The sequence below is a fragment of the Archocentrus centrarchus genome, chromosome 1 (genome assembly GCF_007364275.1).
Source record: "Archocentrus centrarchus isolate MPI-CPG fArcCen1 chromosome 1, fArcCen1, whole genome shotgun sequence".
Lineage (NCBI taxonomy): Eukaryota > Metazoa > Chordata > Actinopteri > Cichliformes > Cichlidae > Archocentrus > Archocentrus centrarchus.
The window spans coordinates 37,855,703-37,882,084 of NC_044346.1; the positions used below are offsets into that span (position 1 = coordinate 37,855,703).

The window sequence follows — 26,382 nt, forward strand, 5'->3', positions numbered from 1 at the left end:
GGGTTTCTAGCTGGGCCACCTAGAAAAGAGGAACTGCAAGTTGTGGCTTTTGCCAAAAGTCTTCTGCTTAGCAGATGTTTGGTAGAGATAGAGCAGACAAAGAGCACAGTTGAAATTTCATTTTGATCTCTTTGTCATTTCTGCAGTTGCAAGGTACAAACAGAAACAAAATGTTTTTTTTTCTGGATCAAAGCAGTGCAAGTTAGTAACAGTGTAACTAAAATATAAAACAGCAATAAGGCCAGCAGCATTCACAGAGTAGAGAGAACCTAAATGTTGAAGTGCGTATGCAGTAAACACAACTTGGAAAAGAATGTTGCTAATATTTTTAGACAATTATAAACACAGGAACTGAAAAAAAAATCATATTCGTGAAGTTAAAATAAAAAAATTTGTGCATTAACTTATCCGTTTGTTCAGGTTTGGACTTATGCAAGGTTCTTTGTTATTTTAATTTGAGTGACATGAAATCCGATACTGACTTTATAAAAAAAGAGAAAATAAATATATATATATATATATACTCTCTTGAACAGCCAAAAAATCACAAGGAATCCTGGAAGACCATGGACCGTGAAGGATTCACATGATGCACCCTTTAAATCCAGAGACATGGAAGCATCATTTCTGAGCTGCATTTTGAGAAGCCTTCTAACTTTGACAATCTTTGTTCATTCTCTGAATTTTGGACACGCCTCCTGTTTGGTGCTCACTGACATGCTGTTAATTCTTAAAACCCCCTCAGTCTGGAAAAGAGCAGTACAGAAAGATGAAGAACCACATAGTCTGGCTCATCTGTGCAGCGGCTGTAGGTGAGATTTAAGCAGATTTCTACCATTTGAAACAGATAGAGATGGTTTGTGTGTCTGGGGAAAGAGCTGTGGGACGTCTTCTGAATGTGCACAGGTCTGAACTCTGCACAGATACAGATCAGCTGTTTTTCTTTTGTCCTGTCTTACATTAAATCAACCTAAATGCACCCAGACTCAGTCTGTGCACTTCAGATACAGACAGGCGATTTCTCCCACATGCTCCCACTGTGAGAGTGAAATTAAGAGGGACGAATTCTTCCTTCAAACAGAAACTTTTGTGTCTTTGTTTCAGTGTTCTGCTAAAAATAAGTGCAGCTTGTTGGAGTGTTCATGTCATGCATTTAAATCATAGTGTTTATTGTTTTTTTTACATGTTCCCTCTTTAAATGAATAACTTTATTGATCAGTAATATGGAGGTCTCCACTGTTCCTCTGTGAGTGCCGTCTGTATAACAGTCCAACTGGAGGAGCTGGAATTCCTGAATGCACCTTTGTTATTATACTGGAAAAAAAGGTGGCTGTGAAATTCATCATAATTCCTCCCAACCATAGAAGGAGTTGTTCTTTATGCTACTTTAATGTTCAGTAAATTGATGAAGTACACAGAGCTCACATATATCGTTTTTAATAAAACATGTTAATGTTTAAAATGAGAAACTCTTCCATCCTGCTCAAGTTATGCTGAATTTATGGTACAGAGCAGAGAGGGGAAGTATAAAATGTACAAATACTTTGTTACTGTACTTCAGTAGAATTTTCTGGCATCTGCAATTTACTTGAGTATTTATTTTTCTGACTAATTTTTACTTTTACTATCTGTATGTGTACTTTCTACTCCTTACATTTTCAAACAGACTCATTATGTTGCGTTTTACGTATTTGAAGGAAATTTTTATGTTCCATATTTTGGCTCTTTCACCTCTTTGTATCTGATTATCACCTGATAATACTTTCTCACCCTCTACAATGCCAGTGACGACAAATTGAGCTTTTATTAAATTCTCTTTCTTTTTCTCTGCTCATGTTCTACATAACAGTGTTCAGGCTGAGTACATTAATTAGATTTAGAATTTAAATTTAAATAAAGTTTCAGTAATAATGTTTTATTAGATTCAACTCATTGTGCGCACAAGGCACACAATGAAATGATCGTTCCCGATCACTCATCCACAGTGAAGCATCAGCAGTCATGCAGCCAGAGACCAGCACTACCGTTAGGCAATGTGGTTTAAGTGTCTTGCTGAAAAACACAACACAGTGCAGGGACAGGGGCTCGAACCTGCAACCTTCGGGCTGTACCTCAAGCACAAAATATCTGGTAGAAATGTCCTCCAAAGAGCTGCTTTTACTTTCTTACTTTGAGTACATTTCAGAGCCTGTGCTCATATCTAATGCTGATAGGTGGAAAAATAGGCCGGATTATGGAAGGGAGTGATGGAGTTCAATGGGAAGGGCAGATGCCTAAAAACATCAAAAAAATTAATTAATAAAATAAAAAGCACAGACAGTGGCTGCAGTAGATACTTTTAATTGCTTTTAAGACTTGGGTGAGACGGCTGAGCGGGATACTCATTTGAGTCAATATTTAGATTCTGGCATCTCTGACGTGACTGCTTTTTTACATAATATGTATATGGAAAAACATAAAAAACCTCAATTCAATTCAATTTCATTTATACAGCAAATCACAACAAACAGTTGCCTCAAGGCGCTTTTTATTGTTAAGTAAAGGCCCTACAGTAATGACCCCCTATGAGCAGCACTTGGCAACACTGAGAAGGAAAAACTCCCTTTTAACAGGAGGAAACGTCCGACAGAACCAGGCTCAGGGAGGGGGGGGTCATCTGCTGAGGGGGGAGAAAAGACATGCTGTGGAAGAGAGCCAGAGATTAATAACAAGTAATGAATAAATGCAGAGTGGAGTATAAACAAAGTAAATAACGTGAATGAAAAGAAACAGTGCATTATTGGAACCCCCCCAGCAGCCTAGGCCTATAGCAGCATAACAAAGGGCTGGTTCAGGGTCACCTGATCCAGCCCTAACTATAAGCTTGATCATAAAGGAAAGTTTTAAGCCTAATCTTAAAAATAGAGAGGGTGTCTGTCTCCTGAATCCAAGCTGGGAGCTGGTTCCACAGAAGAGGGGCCTGAAAGCTGAAGGCTCTGCCTCCCATTCTACTCTTAAGTATCCTAGGAACCACAAGTAAGCCAGCAGTCTGAGAGAGAAGTGCTCTGTTGGGGTGATATGGGACTATGAGGTCTTTGAAATAAGATGGTGCCTGATTATTCAAGACCTTGTAGGTGAGGAGAAGGATTTTAAATTGTATTCTGGATTTAACAGGGAGCCAATGAAGAGAAGCCAATATGGGAGAAATCTGCTCTCTCTTTCTAGTCCCTGTCAGTACTCTAGCTGCAGCATTTTGGATCAGCTGAAGGCTTTTCAGGGAGCTTTTAGGACAGCCTGATAATAATGAATTACAATAGTCCAGCCTAGAAGCAATAAATGCATGAATTAGCTTTTCAGCATCACTCTGAGAAAGGATGTTTCTAATTTTAGAAATATTGCACATATGCAAAAAAGTGGCCCTACATATTTGTTTAATATGTGCATTGAAGGACATATCCTGGTCAAAACTTTCTCACAGTGTTACTGGAGGCCAAAGTAATGCCATCCAGAGTAAGTATCTGGTTAGACACCATGTTTCTAAGATTTGTGGGATCGAGTACAAGAACTTCAGTTTGATCTGAATTTAAAAGCAGGAAATTAGAGGTCATCCAGGCCTTAATGTCTTTAAGACATTACTGCAGTTTAACTAATTGATGTGTGTCATCTGGCTTCATTGATAGGTAAAGCTGAGTATCATCTGCATAACAATGAAAACTGATGCAATGCTTTCTAATAATACTGCCTAAGGGAAGCATGTATAATGTAAATAAAATTGGTCCTAGCACAGAACCCTGTGGAACTCCATAATTAACCTTACTGCCTGAAGAAGACTCCCCATTTACATGAACAATTTGGAGTCTATTAGATAAATAGGATTCAAACCACTGCAGTGCAATACCTTTAATACCTATAGTATGCTCTAATCTCTGTAATAAAATGTTATGGTCAACAGTATCAAAGCTGCACTGAGGTCCAACAGGACAAGAACAGAGATGAGTCCACTGTCAGAGGCTCTAAGAAGATCATTGGTAACCTTCACTAATGCTGTTTCTGTACTGTGATGAATTCTGAAACCTGACTGAAACTCTTCAAATAAACCGTTCCTCTGCAGATGATCAGTGAGCTGTTTTACAACTACTCTTTCAAGGATCTTTGAGAGAAAAGGAAGGTTGGAGATTGGCCTATAATTAAGTAAGACAGCTGGGTAAAATGATGGCTTTGACCCAGCTAAAACATGACGTGGAACATAGCCAAACAAATGAAGTGCAGGATTTATCTTTACTGTTTAAAATAAAATTAGTATTTTTAAAACTGTAGTTAATTGCTGTCTTTTAAAATTCGACTTTTTTATTTGTACCAGTTTTAACTGAGCTGTTGCTGTTTGTGATTAAAATTGGCAAAACATGTTTTTAACTGTTTCTCAGCTTCAACCATTCCTGCCTGTTTGGCTTTTAACATCGACACAACAAATCCTGATAAACGTGACGGGAAACCAGCGGATTTCTTTGGTTACAAAGTTCTGCAGTACTTGAACAAGTCCAGTAATGACAAAGGGTGAGTTTGCTGCTCAGTGTTTCACTTCATGTTTATGAAATTAACATGTGAGATATCATCAAGATCATTCTGATTTAGTGTTTTTAAGGCACTCCCATGGTTTTGACACAAGAGAGTTGAAAATTAGTGCATCCTGTGACTAATCTAACACTCTGCCCACAGCAGCAAACGCATCTTCTTTTAGATAAAACTTTGCTGCTGCACTTCAAACCCAAATCCTCAGAGTAATTACATACATTTAGTATAAATGGTTTTTAAAATGTTTGTTTTTATAAATATTTGAGTTTCTGTGTCATTTGCATGAAGATTATTTTTGACTAAATGGAACAATTTTGCAGATGAAGTAAACTCCACTTAAAAGAATCAGTACTAGTTTCTGCAACTGTCCTTTAATACTGTGAGTCATGTTCAAGTTTTGGGATTACAATAGCAAATTCTAGACACTGAATCAGTTTGAATGCTGAGTTTTTCCATAACTCCGTATAGTTTCCATTGTATTTACAGCTGATTTGCTCAGGTTGTGTTTCATTTACCTTCATGTTAGAACAGCAAAGCTGTGACACCAGGAACAAAGTGAGTAGCTGGTTATTAATGATGACTGAGAGGAGTGCAGACTCGTGTTCTGCCTCTTGAGAAAAAGATCTTTCAGGTGAATTTCAAGCAGTTGTGTTGATGTGCTTTCACAGTGTGTGAGATCACTCATCAGCAGCTTCATGAACGACAAGATTCATGAGTAATAATACTGGTCAACAAAAAAAAAAAAAACCTTTTTGTCTGCTACCTGAGGCAAAACAACTGATTTTTACTAATGTTGGTATGCTGATTCCAAACACGCAAACAGAATTTCTCTAGCACGTCAGGATCTTGAGTTACGTGACGATGCCAATAAATGCCAATCGCCAAATTCGACATCAATGATTTTGTTAGAGAAGTACACCATGAACACACAACTGGTGAAAAAAAGGCACAGATGGGGCACCAGGTTAGCTCAGGGTGTGACCAGGCAATCATGTATGCCGCTTGGGTGTGCAGCCGGTGTAGGCTCGAGTCCCGCCCGTCACCATCTGCCACGTGTCATGTGAGTTGACTGAAGGACAACGGTGCTCAAGCAAGTTCATCACTTTAACTTAAAAAGCAAAGCAGGGTGTCAAACTTTAGTTTATGAGCCAGTTTGATCTCAGGTGGAAGAGTAAATCATTGCAGTTCTTCTTGTAATATGAAAGAGTATGTATTAAAAACTTTCATATATAATGAAGTGTCCGTTCAGAATCTGTTTAGAAATAAGAAGCTGAACATGTCTTCAATAAATTAGGATTTTAACAGCATGTCTTAATTTGTGTTAATGATCACAGTGGAGCTACAAATGCACAAAATCTTCACATTTGGGGATCAATTACAATATTTAACTCTGATTCAAACAATTTGTCGATATTTCCCAAGACTTTGAACTTGTCCTGCATTTTAGCTCCTGTGTACTAACGCTTTAATCAAGTGGGTCACATGTTTGACACCCCTGAATTAGAGCAATTAATAAGTTGCCTTTTAGTCATTTTGGGGGAGTTTAAATGAGCTTGTGTCAGCCTGACCATCTAAATATATTAACAAATCAGTGTTATCATGTTCCACAGGATAGTCATCACTGCACCTCTCAGGCTAAATGGATCTGGAGGAATTTACAAACCTGACCAAGAGAAGTGGTTCAGCCCTACTGGTACCAACAGAATAATACATAATTTATCACTCCATTAAAATACAGAAACACAGTACTGTAAAACTCTGTGTATATCATAATAAAATACTTCTGTTGCAGAGGACTTTGAGACAAACACAACAGCAATCAAACACCTTGGCTTGTCGATTGCTGCAGACCAGGGTTATAATAGTTTTGGATTTTACATTATAGTTTAGTTTTAGTTAGTTTTTACTTTTTTTTCTCTAATTCAGTTAGTTTTAATTAGTTTTCAGAGTGGTTTTGCTCGTTTTTATTAGTTTTTATTTTTGGTTTTATGCTTAGTTTTAGTTAGTTTCAGTATTAGTTTTAGTATTTTCATACTTAATCAGGTACGCTTTAAAGATACCCTTTAAAGAAATAAATTCAGCAACCAACTGTTCACAGACAGCAGAACTACATGCTAAATGTGTGTAATATTAAGGACACACATGAACATCTACAGGGAGAAACTGCTAACAATATGAACTCCAAAACTCGATAAATTCTACAATAAACTCCCAATAAAGTTCAGCCTCAGTGCAGCAGATTAATAACAGCTACATGTGGTGTTTGACAAAAACAAACTCCTTGAAGGAGTCAAAGCTCAAATCCAGCTGCATCCTGATGTTCTCTCCACCTGATGCTGCTTCTGTTTTGGAGCTAGCTTGGTTAGATGCTCGCTGATTAGACTTGCAGGGTCTTTGCGGCCTATGTAGCCTACCTCCGACCTCATGTCCGCATTTATGCATGTATAGCTGGATTGCGTGTGTTAATTACCTTGTGGTTGTGTGCTGGGGGTTTTTTGGTCCTCGCTCTTTGTGCTCAGTTTTTAGGGTGCAAACATATTTGTCCCTGTTTTTTCACTTTCTTCATTCCTTCACGTCCATTCCCATAGTTTCAGCAGCTCCCTCCAGGAATTTGCTGACATTTGTGAGTCCTTATATTGATGCTTTGATTATTAGTCCTGATTGTTATTATCTGACTGATAAAGTAGCCGGAAACGCACAAGGACTAAACACAACGTTGTGGCTGCGTTGACCCGACGAGTAGTCACGTTTCTCTGGAGGTGCAGGCCGGGTTGCCTTGTAGGATGAGAGCGGTTTCCGTAGCTGCCTTGTGTGCGCTTCTCAGGTCTACTTTGATGTTGGTGTTTTTTTTCCTGCCTAAGAAGTGTTCCGTACATCATCCACAACATCATCCACAACAAGACACTCGCTGCTATCTGTGCTATCATAGTAAAAAAAAAAAAAAACACCACATGGGACTCTCTGAGGAGCAGCGCGGTGTGCGCACGCACGCACATGCGCACCCATTTGCCCGACGGCGTTCCGAGCTTAAACTCAGAGAGAGAAAAAAATGATTTCATATCAATCCACAAGACTTTTGAAAAAATAACAATATCTATAATTTCAGTTAGTTTTAGTTAGTTTTGTAAACTCACAATTCAGTTTTAGTTAGTTGTCGTTTCTTCCTTTTAATTTTAGTTTTTATTTATTTCAGTTAACGATAATGTTTTTTCAATTTCAGTTTTCGTTATTTCGTTCGTTTTCGTTAACTATAATAACCCTGCTGCAGACTCCTCAGGCTCCAGATTCACTGTAAGTAAATCACTCTCTTTCCTTCACACTATGAGCAAAACAAATCAATATGTAGAGCTTTCTTTAACCTTTTGTGCTCTGATTTAGGCGTGCAGTCCAAGTTTTGTGCATGAATGCAATGAGAACTCCTATCTGAACAGTATTTGTTATGAGCTCTCTGATCGACTCCAGGAAATCTCCTCTTTCAAACCTGCGTTTCAAGGTAAAGCACATTCTGAAAAAGGTTTCCTGCATGTTTATCTCATGATTAAATATACTTTATTTTCCCAGAATGCACCAAAAAGACAGTGGACCTCGTCTTTCTGTTTGATGGATCAGCGAGTATGACCCAAGCAGAATTCAATAAAAATAAAGACTTCATTGTGGAGATAATGGACAGCCTAAGGAACACATCAATCAAGGTCACTGCACTACTGCAACATTAAAGCAGTCACAGCACTTATTTGTTAGGTTATATATACTGTGTAATATGTTATATAAATAATGTATGTTTGGTTTTTCAGTTTGCAGCAGTTCAGTTCTCCAGAACAGTCAACAAAGTGTTTGACTTCAATGACTATGAAGCTGGAAGTGCGCTGGAAAAACTCAAGAATGAAAAGCATTTAAGATGTCTCACCAACACATACACAGCCCTCGAATTTGTGATGTAAGTTCAGTTATATTACAAACAACTGGCTCAGTACAGCTGTGACCTCAGGAGCATCTTATATTTGTTGATTTCATATTAATGTATTCATGCTCACAGATGAAGCTTCGTTTATTCTGAGTGTAACAGAAGCTGCTTTTACATTTGTTTCAGGAATGAAATCTTGGAAAACCCAGCTGCAGGCGCCACTCCTGATGCAACTAAAGTTCTGGTTCTTATCACAGACGGAGATCCCAGTGATGTAGACAGAACTGGGATCATTAAAAAATATGATGATAAAAATATAATTCGCCTTGTCATTGGGGTAGGCTGTGATGTCATTATATCGTGCCTCTTATTCTGTGGTTTCTTCTGTTCACGTCTTTGTAGACACAGTAGAACAATCACGGCCCCTTTGATAGATTTAGTTTTTCCTAAATCAGCATGAGTAAATTCCAGTTTTCAGTCTGTTAGTTTGCTGATGTCAGTCTTGGAATTATTTCATATTTTCAGTATTCTGGTTTCAGATCAAGGATGCAAAGCTGGATAAATTTAGGGCCATCGCTTCAGAACCAAAAGGACAAAAACGCCTTCAAAATTGAGAACTACGATGGACTCACAGAAGTCCTGGAGAATTTTCAGAAAAAGATCTTTGCCATAGAAGGTGATGTCCAATTTCTTTCCTAAAACCAAAACTTCATGTTATCTTCCTGATGTGCAGTAGTAACATGTACCCCTGATGGTTCATAATTAGGCTCCAAAGTGGCTCGGGCAGGAGACATGACTGACGAAATGTCTCAGAGTGGATTCAGTGCTGTTTTCAACAAGGTGAATAATATCAAAGTGGCAAAATCTATAAATCTATACCTCTAACTGAATATGAGATTAAGGACGTAGAAACCACACAAGACCTGAAGTGCTGAAGATGAATTTCTCAATGTTCCATGCTAAATTTAGTACTTCAGCATGCTCACAGCTTAATTTCTGCTGCTGAATAACTGGAACAGGTAGTTCAGCTGCAGCAGGTCAGATGGCACAGATGATCTGCCACCTCCCATTCTAACTCTTGCTGGGATTTCTGTCCTCCTTACACCTGCACATTTCTGTTAAAGGATACACTGATTCTGGGTTCAGTGGGATCAAACAGCTGGCGTGGTTCTCTCCGAGAACGTCGGGGACAAACTGAAACACAAATTGAAGATAAAGAAATGCAGATGGACTCCTACATGGGTAAACTTTGCATATTATCTGATCTTCCTTTTTAAAAATACGATTTGAATATTTCACTCTTAGCACCTAAAAAAATCCCACTGTAATCTAACTGATGTATTAATATCTTTCTGGTAAGCCACAATTGCATTAGATTAGATTTTCAAATAAAGACGTGTGTTATTTGACTCTTGCAGGATATTCTGTTTCTGTTGGAGAGAGGAATAATATTTCATTGTATTTCACGGGTGCACCAAGGTTTAAGCACACAGGGCAGGTTGTTCTTTTCAAACACAACGGGAAGAACTGGACCCCAGCACAAAGAATAAATGGAGACCAGGTTGGTAACTTTCATATTTTTTCTTCATACAGCTGCCAGTCAAAAATAAGTGTGTTTTGCTTAGCATGTGCAAACCTGCCAATGGAAGTTATTCTATGTCATCATGAGAGTTGATCATTTTGCTTCAATATTTACATTGAAACAGAGGTGGCTGGTGTCGGTGACATTTCCTTAAGGGCTTCATGTTCCTTTTGGCCAAAGATTGAAACCCAATTAAACCCAAATATCCAAAAACTCACTGGGACGAGCAGGTTCCGGTGCAGGCTATTTATTAGACATATTAGTTACACACAACACAGACAACAACCAAAACACAGACAGTAACATAGTTGAGACTAAGATACAGACACACACAGAGAAGAGAAGAAGAAGAAAGAAGAGAAGAGGGAAACACAGAGACAGAGAAAGAAGCAGAAACAGGAAAGGAAAAGAGGACAGGAAGGCTGAACAAATAAAAGGCCACAAAGTGTGTACTTGTCGTCTTGCTCTAATCGCTGTCTGTGTTTAACTCTGTGCTGCACACAGATGCTGCAGTAGTTTGGTTTGGACCCTAAAACGTATTTGCAGCACAAAAAACGTGTTTTCCCACGTTTGTGTGCTTCGGCTTCCGTGTCCAGACGAGGACCCGCCCACGCTCATACGTAAAGGAGCAGTTCACATAAACACGGTGGGAATGCAGCCCCATTCTTAAATGTTTTGCTGGATCATTGGGAACAGCACGGGCACTGGCACGCGAACCGGTTCCTTGGCGGTGGGAAAGTAGCAATAGTGTTACAGGTGTCATGAGGAACAGCGCTCACTCTGGCAACTCTCCAAAAGCCTCAAACGCACACCTGAGATCTAACAGGTCTCACCCTCACCCCAGTGATCCAGACAACATAAAGCACTCTATACATTGGTGTGTGTGTGGGGGCTTTCTCTTACTAAGCCATAAAAGTGACACATGGTATCTAAAACATGAGAATAATGACTCCATGCACCAGTATGAAGGCCATACAGATAATAAAATAGTCTCAGTATAAGTAATAAAAGTAAAAATAGTGACAATACAAATAACATAGGTGACCAGTAAGAGTAGATATATTCCCATATATGTGATGATAAATGAAAGTAACACTGACTCATTAGAGGCCCCTAGGAACAGAGCCAGTAATTAGCCATGGGGAAAGTAGAGTAAAATATTGAGATAATACACTGCTCAAAAAAAATAAAGGGAACACTTAAACAACACAATAAAACTCCAAGTAAATCAAACTTCTGTGAAATAAAACTGTCCACTTAGGAAGCAACTGATTGACAATCAATTTCACATGCTGTTGTGCAAATGGAATAGACAACAGATGGAAATTATTGGCAATTAGCAAGACACAATCAATTCAATTCAATTTTATTTATATAGCGCCAAATCACAACAAACAGTCGCCTCAAGGCGCTTTGTATTGTGGGTAAAGACCCTACAATAATACAGAGAAAACCCAACAGTCAAAACAACCCCCTATGAGCAGCACTTAATAAAGCAGTGGTTCTGCAGGTGGGGACCACAGACCACTTCTCAGTACCTATGCTTTCTGGCTGATGTTTTGGTCACTTTTGAATGTTGGTGGTGCTTTCACACTCGTGGTAGCATGAGATGGACTCTACAACCCACACAAGTGGATCAGGTCAGTGGCGCAAAAAGGGGGTATGCACTATATGCAATGCATAGGGGTAGAAGTCTCGTATTTTATAAGTCCATGAATAAGTGATCTGCACACATGAACACAGTAAATGTTGAGAGGATGCGGATGGTGCGTTGTGTGTGTGTGTGTGTAGTGTTGTAGCTAGTGGTCGGTCACAAGGCGCCGCTCCGGATTTCACCTTCACTTTCGGAGCTCTGCTGTCTCTGCATTTAGCAAACAGGAGCCCCGCGGACTCCTCACCGGCTAGATCGCTGCTTTTATCGCTGCTTGCGCCTCTATTATTTCACTGCAATTTACAATCTACCACAGCAGGGAAAGTTCACAATGTGCACGTTTGATGTCCCTAAGGTCATGCGCGCATTTGATTTCGCAGCTACAGAAATTGAAATGACAACCGGCATGAATGAGAAGAAGTAAGAAGAAAAACGAAGATCAAATGAAAATTTCAGTCATGCTTTAGCATGAGTGGATCATCGCTGACAAGTTTTTTTTTTCATGCCTCCATTGTTCTGTGTGGTTTTACTCCTGTGCTGAGAATGTCAGCTGCTATTTTTTCCTTACATCAGCTGTAGCCACCAGACCGATCACTATAACCACAATCTGGTGATAATCACACTATTGTGGTTTGTGCGATTGTTTGGTGCCGTTTCCTTCACTTTCTATGAACTGACAGATTTCCTCAGGCAGATAATCACACCTGTGTAATAAGGCACGTCACCAAACTCAGAAGCTATTTACTCCAGAAAAGACTGAAACTGCTGTGATTTAAACCTCTTATAAAGTTCCCTGTCTGTGTTTCGGTGTTTATGACGCGTTCTGTCTTCAGGACTTTGTTGCGCACCATTTCCTGCTGTGTGACGCAGTGATGCACTGTCAGCTCACCTGTGCAGGTCTCCCTCTTCATCTTGTCCCGTATCTGTCCCACCAATCCGCTCTTTTCCCCGCATCGCGAGTGAGGAAAAGAGACAGATGGTTTACCTCCAATGTCAGCGTTCAGGTCTTTTGCCTCCCACCTGTTTGGAAAATCCCTGTTTTCCACTTTTCGTTTGGTCATTTTTGGGGAGTCAGGCAGCTTAAATGTCACCAAAGTGCTGACCGATGTTTTTATCCGCTGATCATTGATCACTCGGCAATACAGAAAACGGGATAGCACAATTCTTGCCGGCTGCCGGCAGCTGTTGCAGTGCATTGTGGGATTTGTAGTGTATGTGGTGGAAGCACATTTATCCGCGGGCCAAGCTATATGAAATCATCTTGCTGGCCGTATAAAATTAGATCGTGGGCTGGAAGTGGCCCTCAAGCCTCGAGTCTGACACATTTGACATAGAGAAAAACTGCCGTACGGAAGTTAAAATGTGTAGATGAATTGTTAGTACGAAAAATTATTTCTTATCTGATTACTTGATTAATTGATGGAATAATCAAAACAATACTCGATTAATAAAATAGTTGCAGCCCTACTTGTATTCAGAAAGCCATAGTCAAACATTAGTTTTCAGCACCAGTGGAGCTGTGAAAGGCCTTCAAGAAAAATGACATGCACCTCAAGAAATGTAACTACAGGTTCACAAAGACTGTGATTAGGCTTTAGATGTGCTTTCTGGTTACATGTGTAGGCCCCGTCACTCAGTTAACAAGCAGGAGCAACTTTTCAAGAATCAAGAATCAAGAATCAAGAATGCCTTTATTAGTCCCACAAATGGGGAAATTGCAGTTAACAGAACATCCATCCAAAACAAGCATAAACATAACACAGACAGGGGGGACAGATGTCTGAGGTCATGCAACCATTTCTCAACGGCGCTACCTTTAGCAGAGAGACAGAAAGAGATACATTGGGATAGTTAGGTTCAAAAAATCATCTCATACTGTGTTCATAAAGAACACCTTACGAGGTTCCAAAAAACACCTCAGCAAAAAGCATATTGCACATATAAAGCCGGGATAGCAGTATGGTGGGTAGGGTCAGGGTCAGGAGGGGATGCAGACGGAGACGAGAGGTGGGGGCATTGTGGAGCCCAGATGCCAGCTCCCAGCCAAACAGTTCGCTGATAGTGATGGAAGTTCATCAGCGGCCTTGGTACACCAGATCCAGCTTCACAAATCACAGAGAGGGCTGAGGGGGATAGCGGCCTTCACACATAGCTCTGGAGAGATATGATTGCCAGCCAAGGCCGGCTAGGGAGCCGAATTCTGATAATGCAGATGTTGTTTTGGAACAGGCTGCTTGTTTTTTCAACAGCCTTCAGTCTCACTGGGAAACCATTCAATAAATCCAATAATCCAAATTCATTAGTTACCGTCCTCACTGTGCAGAACCGTACCTTATCTCCAGATCGAACCCCTCTCACCTGCTACTCCCCAAGTCTACGGCTCAGGTTCATCAGGCTTTGAGTCTGAGTCTGTACCATTCTGGTCAGCCCATCCACCTGGGTCGGCAGCTTCTGCAGATGTCGAACTGCCGTCCAGGTTTTCTTGATTTCTCGGTAAATCAGGTATCCTCCAAGCCCAAACAGAAAAGATACCGCTACCAGATAGCCAAATATGTAAGCGTCTTCCACGTCTTCCACCTCGAGGGCCGAGAAGCACACAGGTCTCCACGAGCTCCAAGAGTCGATGACGTATCCAACCGGGTCTGTTCCACTCGGACACGCAGGCTCCCCTTTCCCAGATCTCATAGTGGAAAAAATTCGATCAATGGTCTTGAAGGCCCAGTTTGCCAAATCCATATTGCTCTCAATCTTATTCTTATTCGAACAGTGTGCAAGAGACGCTCTCACAGCAAGCAGCAAGCAGGAAAGATAGGGAGGGCAGGGAGAGAGATAGAATGCGACCGTCCCCGTCAGAGGCTGGAGCAAGAGTTTTAGTGGTTAGCATTAGCTTGCTAATTAGCATTGGGGGGGGGGCGTCCAAGATGTGTCCGCATACACCTCAGAAAGTATATAGCTGCGCCCCTGGATCAGGTACTGCAGCTCATCCAGGATGGCACATCAACGCAAGCTGTGGCAAGAAGGTTTGCTGTGTCTGTCAGCGTAGTGTCCAGAGGCTGGAGGTGCTACCAGGAGACAGGCCAATGCACCAGGAGACGTGGAGGAGGCCATAGGAGGGCAACAACCCAGCAGCAGGACCTCTACCTCCGCCTTTGTGCAAGGAGGAACAGGAGGAGCACTGCCAGAGCCCTGCAAAATGACCCCCGGCAGGCCACAAATGTGCATGTGTCTGCACAAATGGTTAGAAACCGACTCCATTACAGATGGGGGTTGTGTTCACAGCCCAACACTGTGCAGGACGCTTGGCATTTGCCAGAGAACACCGGGATTGGCAAATTCGCCACTGGCACCCTGTGCTCTTCACAGATGAAAGCAGGTTCACACTGAGCACATGTGACAGACGTGACAGAGTCTGGAGACGCCGTGGAGAGCGATCTGCTGCCTGCAACATCCTTCAGCATGACCGGTTTGGCAGTGGGTCAGTAATGGTATGGGGTGGCATTTCTTTAGAGGGTCACACAGCCCTCCATGTGCTTGCCAGAGGTAGCATGACTGCCATTAGGTACCGAGATGAGATCCTCAGACCCCTTGTGAGACCATATGCTGGTGCAGTTGGCCCTGGATTCCTCCTAATGCAGGACAATGCTAGACCTCACGTGGCTGGAGTGTGTCAGCAGTTCCTGCAAGATGAAGGCATTGAAGCTATGGACTGGCCCGCCCATTCCCCAGACCTGAATCCGATTGAGCACATCTGGGACATCATGTCTCGCTCCATCCATCAACGTCACGTTGCACCTCAGACTGTCCAGAAGTTGGCAGATGCTTTGGTCCAGGTCTGGGAGGAGATCCCTCAGGAGACCATCCGCCACCTCACCAGGAGCATGCCCAGGTGTTGTAGGGAGGTCATACAGGCACGTGGAGGCCACACACAATACTGAGGCTCATTTTGACTTGTTTTAAGGACATTACATCAAAGTTGGATCAGCCTGTAGTGTGTTTTTCCACTTTAATTTTATGTGCGACTCCAAATTCAGGCCTCCATTAGTTAATAAATTTGATTTCCATTGATGATTTTTGTATGATTTTGTTGTCAGCACATTCAACTTTGTACAGAACAAAGTATTCAATGAGAATATTTCATTCATTCAGATCTAGGATGTGTTATTTGAGTGTTCCCTTTATTTTTTTGAGCAGTGTAAATGAGTCCCCCGGCAATGGAAGAGTGGCCCCTGAAACCCTGAATTGGATAAGTGGGGGTGGAGGGATCGATTGATTGATGGCTTCAACAAAGACAGTTGGAAACTGAGAACTGCTTGCAGCACCGTGAAGGTTTATGCTTACTTTGCAGGCATATACTGTATGTATGTTTCTCTAAATTTGACCCAGCTGTCTTAGCTAATTATAGGCCAATCTCCAACCTTCCTTTTCTCTCAAAGACTCTTGAAAGAGTAGTTGTAAAACAGCTAACTTATCATCTGCAGAGGAACGGTTTATTTGAAGAGTTTCGGTCAGGTTTCAGCATTCATCACAGTACAGGAACAGCATTAGTGAAGGTTACAGATGATCTTCTTACAGCCTCTGACAGTGGACTCATCTCTGTGCTTGTCCTGTTGGACCTCAGTGCAGCTTTGATACTGTTGACCATAACATTTTATTACAGAGATTAGAGCATACTATAGGTATTAAAGGTACTGCACTGCAGTGGTTTGAATCATATTTATCTAATAGACTCCAAATTGTTCATGTAAATGGGGAGTCTTCTTCAGACAGTAAGGTTAATTATGGAGTTCCACAGGGTTCTGTGCTAGGACCAGTTTTATTTACATTATACAGTACATGCTTCCCTTAGGCAGTATTATTAGAAAGCACTGCATCAGTTTTCATTGTTATGCAGATGATACTCAGCTTTACCTATCAATGAAGCCAGATGATGCACATCAATTAATTAAACTGCAGGAATGTCTTAAAGACATTAAGGCCTGGATGACCTCTAATTTCCTGCTTTTAAATTCAGATAAAACTGAAATTCTTGTACTCGGCCCCACAAATCTTAGAAACATGGTGTCTAACCAGATACTTACTCTGGATGGGATTACTTTGGCCTCCAGTAACACTGTGAGAAATCTTGGAGTCATTTTTGACCAGGATATGTCCTTCAATGCACATATTAAACAAATATGTGGGACCGCTTTTTTGCATTTGCGCAATATTTCTAAAATTAGAAACATCCTTTCTCAGAGTGATGCTGAAAAGCTAATTCATGCATTTATTACTTCTAGGGTGGACTATTGTAATTCATTATTATCAGGCTGTCCTAAAAGCTCACTGAAAAGCCTTCAGCTGATCCAAAATGCTGCAGCTAGAGTACTGACAGGGACTAGAAAGAGAGAGCAGATTTCTCCCATATTGGCTTCCCTTCATTGGCTCCCTGTTAAATCTAGAATAGAATTTAAAATCCTTCTCCTCACATACAAGGTCTTGAATAATCAGGCACCATCTTATCTCAAAGACCTCATAGTACCATATCACCCCAATAGAGCACTTCGCTCTCAGACTGCTGGCTTACTTGTGGTTCCTAGGATACTTAAGAGTAGAATGGGAGGCAGAGCCTTCAGCTTTCAGGCCCCTCTTCTGTGGAACCAGCTTCCAGCTTGGATTCGGGAGACAGACACCCTCTCTATTTTTAAGATTAGGCTTAAAACTTTCCTTTATGATCAAGCTTATAGTTAGGGCTGGATCAGGTGACCCTGAACCCTCCCTTAGTTATGCTGCTATAGGCCTAGGCTGCTGGGGGGTTCCCACAATAGACTGTTTCTTTTCATTCACGTTATTTACTTTGTTTATACCCCACTCTGTATTTAATCATTAATTGTTATTAATCTCTGGCTCTCTTCCCCAGCATGTCTTTTCTCTCCCCTCAGCCCCCTCACAGCAGATGACCCCCCCTCCCTGAGCCTGGTTCTGCTGGAGGTTTCTTCCTGTTAAAAGGGAGTTTTTCCTTCCCACTGTCACCAAGTGCTGCTCATAGGGGGTCGTTTTGACTGTTGGGTTTTCTCTGTATTATTGTAGGGTCTTTACCCGCAATACAAAGCGCCTTGAGGCGACTGTTTGTTGTAATTTGGCGCTATATAAATAAAATTGAATTGAATTGAATTAAATGTTTGTAAGGATTGATATTTTTATGGACTGTTTTTATTTATGTAATTATATTTTCCCTGCATTGATCATTCATCATTGTTGTCATCTGTTGGTGTCCTTAAATGATATAAATCTGTATTTAAATTAAAACTGAACTAATGATATAACTAACTTGTCAGATCGGTTCCTACTTTGGTGTGGAGCTGTGCGCGGTAGATGTTAACTCAGACAGAGACACAGATTTCCTGCTGGTGGGAGCTCCAATGTTTTACCAGTCTCAAGAGAGAAAGGAAGGCCAGATCTACATCTACACTCTGACTGATGAGGTGAGCCCCGACTATGTAATATTACAGCATGAAACTTACTGTTTCCATGATCTAAATCATGAACTAAACTCATTTCCCATAGCTGCAACTGCAAAGTGAACTGAATGTGACGGCACCATCCATGGGCAGATTTGGCACCACCATATCCAGCCTTGCAGACCTAAATGGAGATGGACTCCGAGACGTTGCTGTCGGAGCCCCCCCTTGAGGATGGCAACAGCGGGGCTGTGTATATCTACCTTGGAGACAGAACGAGAGGGATACGCAGCACCTTCAGCCAGGTGAGAGACAGACACAGAAACCACAGTGACCATGAAAAGCAGGGATTTTGGTTTTATTTTTGAAAGCATTTATCATTAAACATTTGTCTTAGTCTGATATGAATTAGAAAAAGTAAACATATAAATAGTCACAGATGAAAATAGGCACTGTGACATCACTGTAAAACACAAAAAAGTTGAGCAAAGTCAAATATAAAAGCAACACAATTTAATAACTGTAAGTTTTCTCACCTTTTGATTTTTTAACTTTACTAAAATTTACAAATTTAAACAAAGATTTTGGTAAACTGAATTTTCTTGCTTCACCTAATTACAATATTCCTCTGAGGTTAAAAATAAAATTTGAGCTTCAAAAAACAGAAATACTTGAGTAAAAATAAATAAATTTAGCATCAGTAACATAAAACTTTGCCATTACAACTTTTGGCTGCTCACTTATTTGATGCAGTAGCTTAAGAATGTATCTGGTGTATAAAAATCTGGGCCAAACCAAAAATGTTCTTGTTAAATTGACGGGAACAAGAAAATTCAGGTTGCCTGAAATAAATTGACAAGATTTTCAGAGAATTTGACCTCTGACTTTTACCCTTGGCTCAAAACCTGAAATCGCCTGTTGATCTCCAGCATTTTATCACAGTAGTGTGTAGAGATTACTCGAAATTGTGGAAAAACTCCAAAAAAAAAAAACAAACCCAAAAAACAGCAAAACAGTCATGAGAGAGGATGGAGGAGAACGGTCAATATGAATGGATCCCACATGTGGAATCAGTACCATGAAGAGTACCGGTAGTGATTCCTATAAGATGCTTGGTGATTGAAAATGCAAAAATTTGTCACCGTATATTTGAAAGAACCATGAATGCTTTCAAATATATGTGCAAACTGAGCACTCTCTCAGCTGTCAAATTTCTTGTTCCAGAGACTCACAGGAAAGAAAACACCTGGGAGAAGCTTCTTTGGACAGGCCATCGATGGAGCCATTGACCTTGGACAGGATGGACTCCCAGATATTGTGATTGGATCACAGGGCACTGCTGTTATCTTAAGGTATCAATGCCATGTTCACTGGTAATGACTTATAGCAACATAAGTCACTGGTAATGACTTATGTTGCTATAGTGGTATGCAAAAGTTTGGGCACCCCTGATAATTGTCATGATTTTCCTTTATTGATTGTTTGGATCAGCAGTTTCAGTTAAATCTATCATATAGCAGATGAACACAGTGATATTTGTGAAGTGAAATGAAGTTTGTAGGATTTACAGAAAGTGTGCAATAATTATTTAAACAAAATTAGGCAGGTGCCTAAGTTTGGGCACCCCAACAGAAAAATGACATCAATATTTAGTAGATCCTCCTTCTGCAGAAATAACAGCCTCTAAATGCTTCCTATAGCTTCCAATGAGAGTCTGGATTCTGGTTGAAGGTACTTTGGACCATTCTTTTTTTCAAAACATCTCCAGTTCAGTCAGGTTTGATGGTTTCTGAGCATGGACAGCCCGCTTTAAATCACACCACAGATTTTCAATAATATTCAGGTCTGGGACTGAGATGGCCGTTCCAGAACGTTGTACTTGTTCCTCTGCATGAATGCCTCAGTAGATTCTGAGTAGTGTTTAGGGTCGTTGTCTTGTTGAAGTATCCAGCCCCGGCACAACTTCAACTTTGTCACTGATTCTTGAACATTGTTCTCAAGAATCTGCTGATATTGACTGGAATCCATGCAACCCTCAACTTTAACAAGATTCCCAGTACCTGCACTGGCCACACAGCCCCACAGCATCATGGGACCACCACCAAATGTTACTGTGGGTACCAAGTGTTTGTCTTGGAATGCTGTATTCTTCTTCCGCCATGCATACCGCCCCTTGTTATGTCCAAATAACTCAATTTTAGTTTCATCAGTCCACAGCACCTTATTCCAAAATGAAGCTGGCTTGTCCAAATGTGCTTTAGCAGACCTCAGCAACTCTGTTTGTGGTCCAAAGTGCGCTGAATAGTTGAACGATGCACAGCGACCCCATCTGCAGCAAGATGATGTTGTAGGTCTTTGGAGCTGCTCTGTGGGTCGACTATGACTGTTCTCACCATCCTTCACCTCTGCCTATCTGAGATTTTTCTTGGCCTGCCACTTCGGGCCTTAACTAGAACTGTGCCTGTGGTCTTCCATTTCGTCACTATGTTCCTCACAGTGGAAACTGACAGCTGAAATCTCTGAGAGAACTTTTTGGATCCTTCCCCTAAACCATGATGTTGAACAATCTTTGTTTTCAGCTCATTTGAGAGTTGTTTTGAGGCTCCCATGTTGCCACTCTTCAGAGAAGATGCAAAGAGGAGAAATACTTGCAACTGGCCACCTTAACCCTTTCTCATGATTGGATTCACCTGTGTATGTAGGTCAAGGGTCAATGAGCTTACAAATGTGGGGGTAAAAGCAGTGATTCTCAAATCCAGGCCTCGAGGTCTGTGTCCTGCAGGTTTTAGATGTGTCCCTGATCCAACACACCTGAATCAAATGGCTGAATCACCTCCTCAGTATGCAGTCAAGTTCTCCAGAGTCCTGCTGTTGACTTCTATATTTGACTCAGGTGTGTTGAAGCAGCCTGCAGGACACTGGGCCACGAGGCCTGGATTTGAGAATCACTTTCTTAAAGACATTAAGGCCTGGATGACCTCTAATTTCCTGCTTCTAAGTTCAGCTCAAACTGAAGTTCTTGTACTCGGCCCCACAAATCTTAGAAACATGGTGTCAAACCAGATACTTACTCTGGATGGCATTACTTTGGCCTCCAGTAACACTGAGAGAAATCTTGGAGTCATTTTTGACCAGGATATTCATCCATCCATCCATTCTCTTCCGCTTATCCTGTTCAGGGTCGGGGGGCAAGAGGCAGGGTACACCCTGAACAGGTCACCAGCCTGTTGCAGGGCTAACACAGAAAGACAAACAACCATCCACACACACACATTCACACCTGTGGGCAATTTAGAGTAGCCAATTACTCTAACCCCAGTAAGTGCATGTCTTTGGACTGTGGGAGGAAACCGGAGTACCCGGAGGAAACTCACGCAGACACGGGGAGAACATGCAAACTCCACACAGAGAGAGAGGGGCCTGGGCCAAGGTGGAATCGAACCCAGACCTTCTAGATCAGCCGTGCCCAATACGTCGATCGCGATCTACTGGTCGATCACAAGAGGCGTGCGGTTAGATCGCACGGAACCCCCAGTGGAGTTGGGGGGGAAATGTAGATTGCATTAAAAGAAGTAGAAGAGGACTGATGAACTGTCATCCATCCATTTCGTTACCACCCTACACATGCGCATTTAACCATGCTAGCTTTGCTTGGAGCTCGCGAGCTGAAAAAGTGTGGGCACCCCTGTTCTAGATGTTATTCTAACTGTGAGGCAGCAGTGCTAACCACCGCACCATCGTGCTGCCAGGATATTTAATTCAATTCAATTTTATTTATATAGCACCAACTCACAACAAACAGTTGCCTCAAGGCGCTTTGTATTGTGGGTAAAGACCCTACAATAATACAGAGAAAACCCAACAGTCAAAACGACCCCCTATGAGCAGCACTTGGTGACAGTGGGAAGGAAACCTCCAGCAGAACCAGGCTCAGGGAGGGGGGGTCATCTGCTGAGGGGGGAGAGAGACAGGACAAAAGACACACTGTGGAAGAGAAACAGAGATTAAAAATAATTAATGATTAAATGTAGAGTGAAGTATAAACAGAGTAAAAAAGGTGAATGAAAAGAAACAGTGCATTATGGGAACCCCCCCAGCAGCCTAGGCCTATAGCAGCATAAATAACGGTTGGTTCAGGGTCACCTGATCCAGCCCTAACTATAAGCTTGATCAAAAAGTGTGTCCCTGTCTCTCTCCCCTCAGCCCCAACCGGTCATGAAAAAGATAACTGCCCCTCCCTGAGCCTGGTTCTGCCATAAGATTCTTCCTGTTAAAAAGGAGTTTTCCCTTCCCATTGTCACAAAGTGCTGCTCATAGCGGGGATAAGAGCCCTTCTCTGTGCACGGTCCATCCGCCCATAGGACTCCTAGTACTCTTGGTCGTCATCAAACTGGCGGTTGTGCTGGCGCCTCCTTCCACAGCACAGCCCACAACCATATCTTTGTTTTGTTGTGTGTTTTTATGACTGTGTAATTTGCTTTGTGCTTAAATGCAAACTTTAAGTGCTTTCGCAAAAGGAGAAAGAAAATAATTATCAAAATTAAAAAAAAAAAAAATTTTCAACAAACAACTAAGGAAGGGTGTGCCGAAAGAAAGACGATATTTCGATCCTCAATGGATCTTCATCAGGTCTGGCACACCTAAAAACTGCGTATGGCAAGCTGACTCAATGGCTGTCACAACACAAAGCACCTTGAGGCGACTGTTGTGATTCGGTGCTATATAAATAAAACTGAATTGAATTGTAATAAGTCATGTGTTGTTGTTCATGTGACGTACTTGTCTCATTTAAAGACCAGGGGATTTTTTTCTTATTATATCCTGATATGTAAAACCTTAGAACTTAAAGAGGGTGTAATTTCTGTTTTCACATGACTGTACATAAATGTGTTTCAGGACCAAGCCCGTCTTTAACGTGATGGCTCATCTATCTTTCCAACCTAAGGAGATAAGCACTGAGCAGCTCGACTGTCTGGGTGCAGATGCTAATTTACATATGGTTGACTTAACAGCCTGCTTTGAAATGGTAGAAGCAACAAAGAGAAATCGAGGTAGGAACCTCATCCAGTAAAGTTAAACCATTAACAGCTGCTGACTGCATCATTTTAATCCTGCTGTATGTGTCTGCAGGGGCTACGAGCTCTGGACTGAATATCACAAACACGCTCACCGTGGATCCAATGAGACAAAAATATCGAGGGTTTTTCAGTCCAACTGATACGAAAGCCAGAAGTTTTACTTCTACCTATAAGCTGACAGAAAGAAGAACTTGCTTTAACTTCTCCATCTACAGTGGTGTGAAAAAGTGTTTGCCCCCTGCCTCATTTCCTGTTTTTTTGTATGTTTGTCACACTTCAGTGTTTCGGAACATCAAACCAATTTAAACAATAGTCAAGGACAACACAAGTAAACACAAAATGCAAGTTGTAAATGAAGGTGTTTATTAGTAAAGGTGAAAAAAAATCCAAACCATCATGGCCCTGTGTGAAAAAGTGATTGCCCCCCTTGTTAAAACATACTATAACTGTGATTTTTCACACCTGAGTTCAATTTCCCTAGCCACACCTAGGCCTGATTATTGCCACACCTGTTCCCAATCAAGACATCACTTAAATAGGAGCTGCCTGACACAGTAAGGTCCACCAGAAGATCCTTGAAAGCTACACATCATGCCGAGATCCAAAGAAATTCAGGAGCAATTGAGAAAGAAAGTAATTGAGATCTATCAGTCTGGAAAGGGTCATAAAGCCATTTCCAAAGCTTTGGGAATCCAGCGAACCACAGTGAGAGCCATTATCCACAAATGGCGAAGACATGGAACAGTGGTGAACCTTCCCAGGAGTGGCCGGCCGCCCAAAATTACCCCAAGGGCGCAGCGACGACTCATCCAAGAGGTCACAAAAGACCCCACAACAACGTCCAAAGAACTGCAGGCCTCACTTGCCTCAGTTAAGGTCAGCGTTCATGCCTCCACCATCAGAAAAAGACTGAGCAAAAATGGCCTGCATGGCAGAGTTCCAAGAAGAAAACCACTGCTGAGCAAAAAGAACATTAAAGCTCGTCTCAATTTTTCCAAAACGCATCTTGATGATCCCCAAGACTTTTGGGACAACATTCTGTGGACCGATGAGACAAAAGTGGAACTCTTTGGAAGGTGTGTGTCCCGTTACATCTGGCGTAAAAGGAACACTGCATTTCAGAAAAAGAACATTATACCAACAGTAAAATATGGTGGTGGTAGTGTGATGGTCTGGGGCTGTTTTGCTGCGTCAGGACCTGGAAGACTTGCTGTGATAAATGTAACTATGAATTCTGCTGTCTACCAAGGGATCCTGAGGGAGAATGTCAGACCATCTGTTCGTGTACTCAAGCTTAAACGTACTTGGGTTCTGCAGCAGGACAATGATCCTAAACACACCAGCAAGTCCACCACTGAATGGCTGAAGAAAAACAAAATGAAGACTTTGGAGTGGCCTAGCCAAAGTCCTGACCTGAATTATATTGAGATGTTGTGGTATGACCTTAAAAAGGCCGTTCATGCTCGAAAACCCTCTAATGTAACTGAATTAGGACAATTCTGCAAAGATGAGTGGGCCAAAATTCCTCCAGAACGCTGTAATAGCCTCATTGCAAGTTATCGCAGACGCTTGGTTGCAGTTGTTGCTGCTAAGGGTGGCCCAACCAGTTATTAGGTTTAGGGGGCAATCACTTTTTCACACAGGGCCATGATGGTTTGGATTTTTTTTCACCTTTACTAATAAACACCTTCATTTACAACTTGCATTTTGTGTTTACTTGTGTTGTACTTGACTATTGTTTAAATTGGTTTGATGTTCCGAAACACTTAAGTGTGACAAACATGCAAAAAAACAGGAAATGAGGCAGGGGGCAAACACTTTTTCACACCACTGTACATGCCCGTATGAAGCTGAATTAATATTTGCACATATATTTAATGTGTTTATAAGCAGATATCGCCTATCCTGAGCTTTGACTTAGCCTTTCCTAAAGGAATAACAGTAATACTAACCACCTTGTATTTATTATCCAGTCCTTTAGTTTGATACTGAACTCAAACTTTCAGAGATGAACTCGTACCAGATAATTCATCTTGTTGGTTTTGCTTTGCAGAAATGTGTGACAGACACATTGTCACCCATCAGCATCAAATTAAACTTTTCCCAAGCTGACAGTGAGACTGCAGACGCCATCCTGAACGTGGACAGTAGAAGGCAGTCTGCTGTTGAGGTATGTCCTACATATAATATTGATATTCACAATAACAAAGTAGTTGATTACAGTGTTTACTAAATTCACCATCTCAGTTTATTATGTTTGCTAGCTTTTCCTAATTAATGCTAATAACAAAGAGACCAATGGTAGTGTCCTGTTTTTTTGGCATGAAGTGAAATTTTAATGGTGCAAGATGATAAATTAAGAGATTATCAATGTTCTAACATTCAATCTATGAACAAAGATTTATGACACCAAATGCCATCATTTTACCTTAAATACCTGCACAAAGTTTTATTGCTTCATAATTTGTAGCTCTAAAACGTGCAGCTTGGTTTGGACCAAAGTGGTAGCTGAGTAAAATGACCAACCAATTCAATTCAATTCAATTCAATTTTATTTATATAGCGCCAAATCACAACAAACTGTCGCCTCAAGGCGCTTTGTATTGTGGGTAAAGACCCTACAATAATACAGAAAAAACCCAACAGTCAAAACGACCCCCTATGAGCAAGCACTTGGCGACAGTGGAAAGGAAAAACTCCCTTTTAACAGGAAGAAACCTCCAGCAGAACCAGGCTCAGGGAGGGGCAGTCATCTGCCGCGACCGGTTGGGCTGAGGGGAGAGAAAGACATGCTGTGGAAGAGAGCCAGAGATTAATATCAATTAATGATTAAATGCAGAGTGGAGTATAAACAATGTAAATAAGGTGAATGAGAAACAGTGCATTATGTGAACCCCCCAGCAGACTAGGCCTATAGCAGCATAACTAAGGGATGGTTCAGGGTCACCTGATCCAGCCCTAACTATAAGCTTTATCATAAAGGAAAGTTTTAAGCCTAATCTTAAAAATAGAGAGGGTGTCTGTCTCCCGAATCCAAGCTGGAAGCTGGTTCCACAGAAGAGGCGCCTGAAAGCTGAAGGCTCTGCCTCCCATTCTACTCTTAAGTATCCTAGGAACCACAAGTAAGCCAGCAGTCTGAGAGCGAAGTGCTCTGTTGGGGCGATATGGTACTATGAGGT

At 41.4% G+C, this 26,382-nt stretch overlaps 1 protein-coding gene across 1 annotated transcript; it reads left to right on the top strand.

The window, feature by feature from the left end:
- Positions 1-694: 694 nt before the first annotated feature.
- Positions 695-25,679, top strand: LOC115778475 (integrin alpha-L-like). The gene is given in 22 exon segments (XM_030726514.1): positions 695-812; positions 4,404-4,533; positions 6,162-6,244; positions 6,344-6,415; positions 7,829-7,842; positions 7,930-8,044; positions 8,113-8,243; positions 8,346-8,488; positions 8,642-8,792; positions 8,995-9,042; positions 9,044-9,131; positions 9,222-9,295; positions 9,580-9,697; positions 9,874-10,016; positions 18,003-18,149; positions 18,232-18,348; positions 18,350-18,430; positions 19,350-19,477; positions 23,022-23,176; positions 23,256-23,422; positions 25,257-25,373; positions 25,674-25,679. Coding segments are annotated over 22 exon segments (2,271 nt in total). The 5' UTR covers positions 695-769.
- Positions 25,680-26,382: the final 703 nt, after the last annotated feature.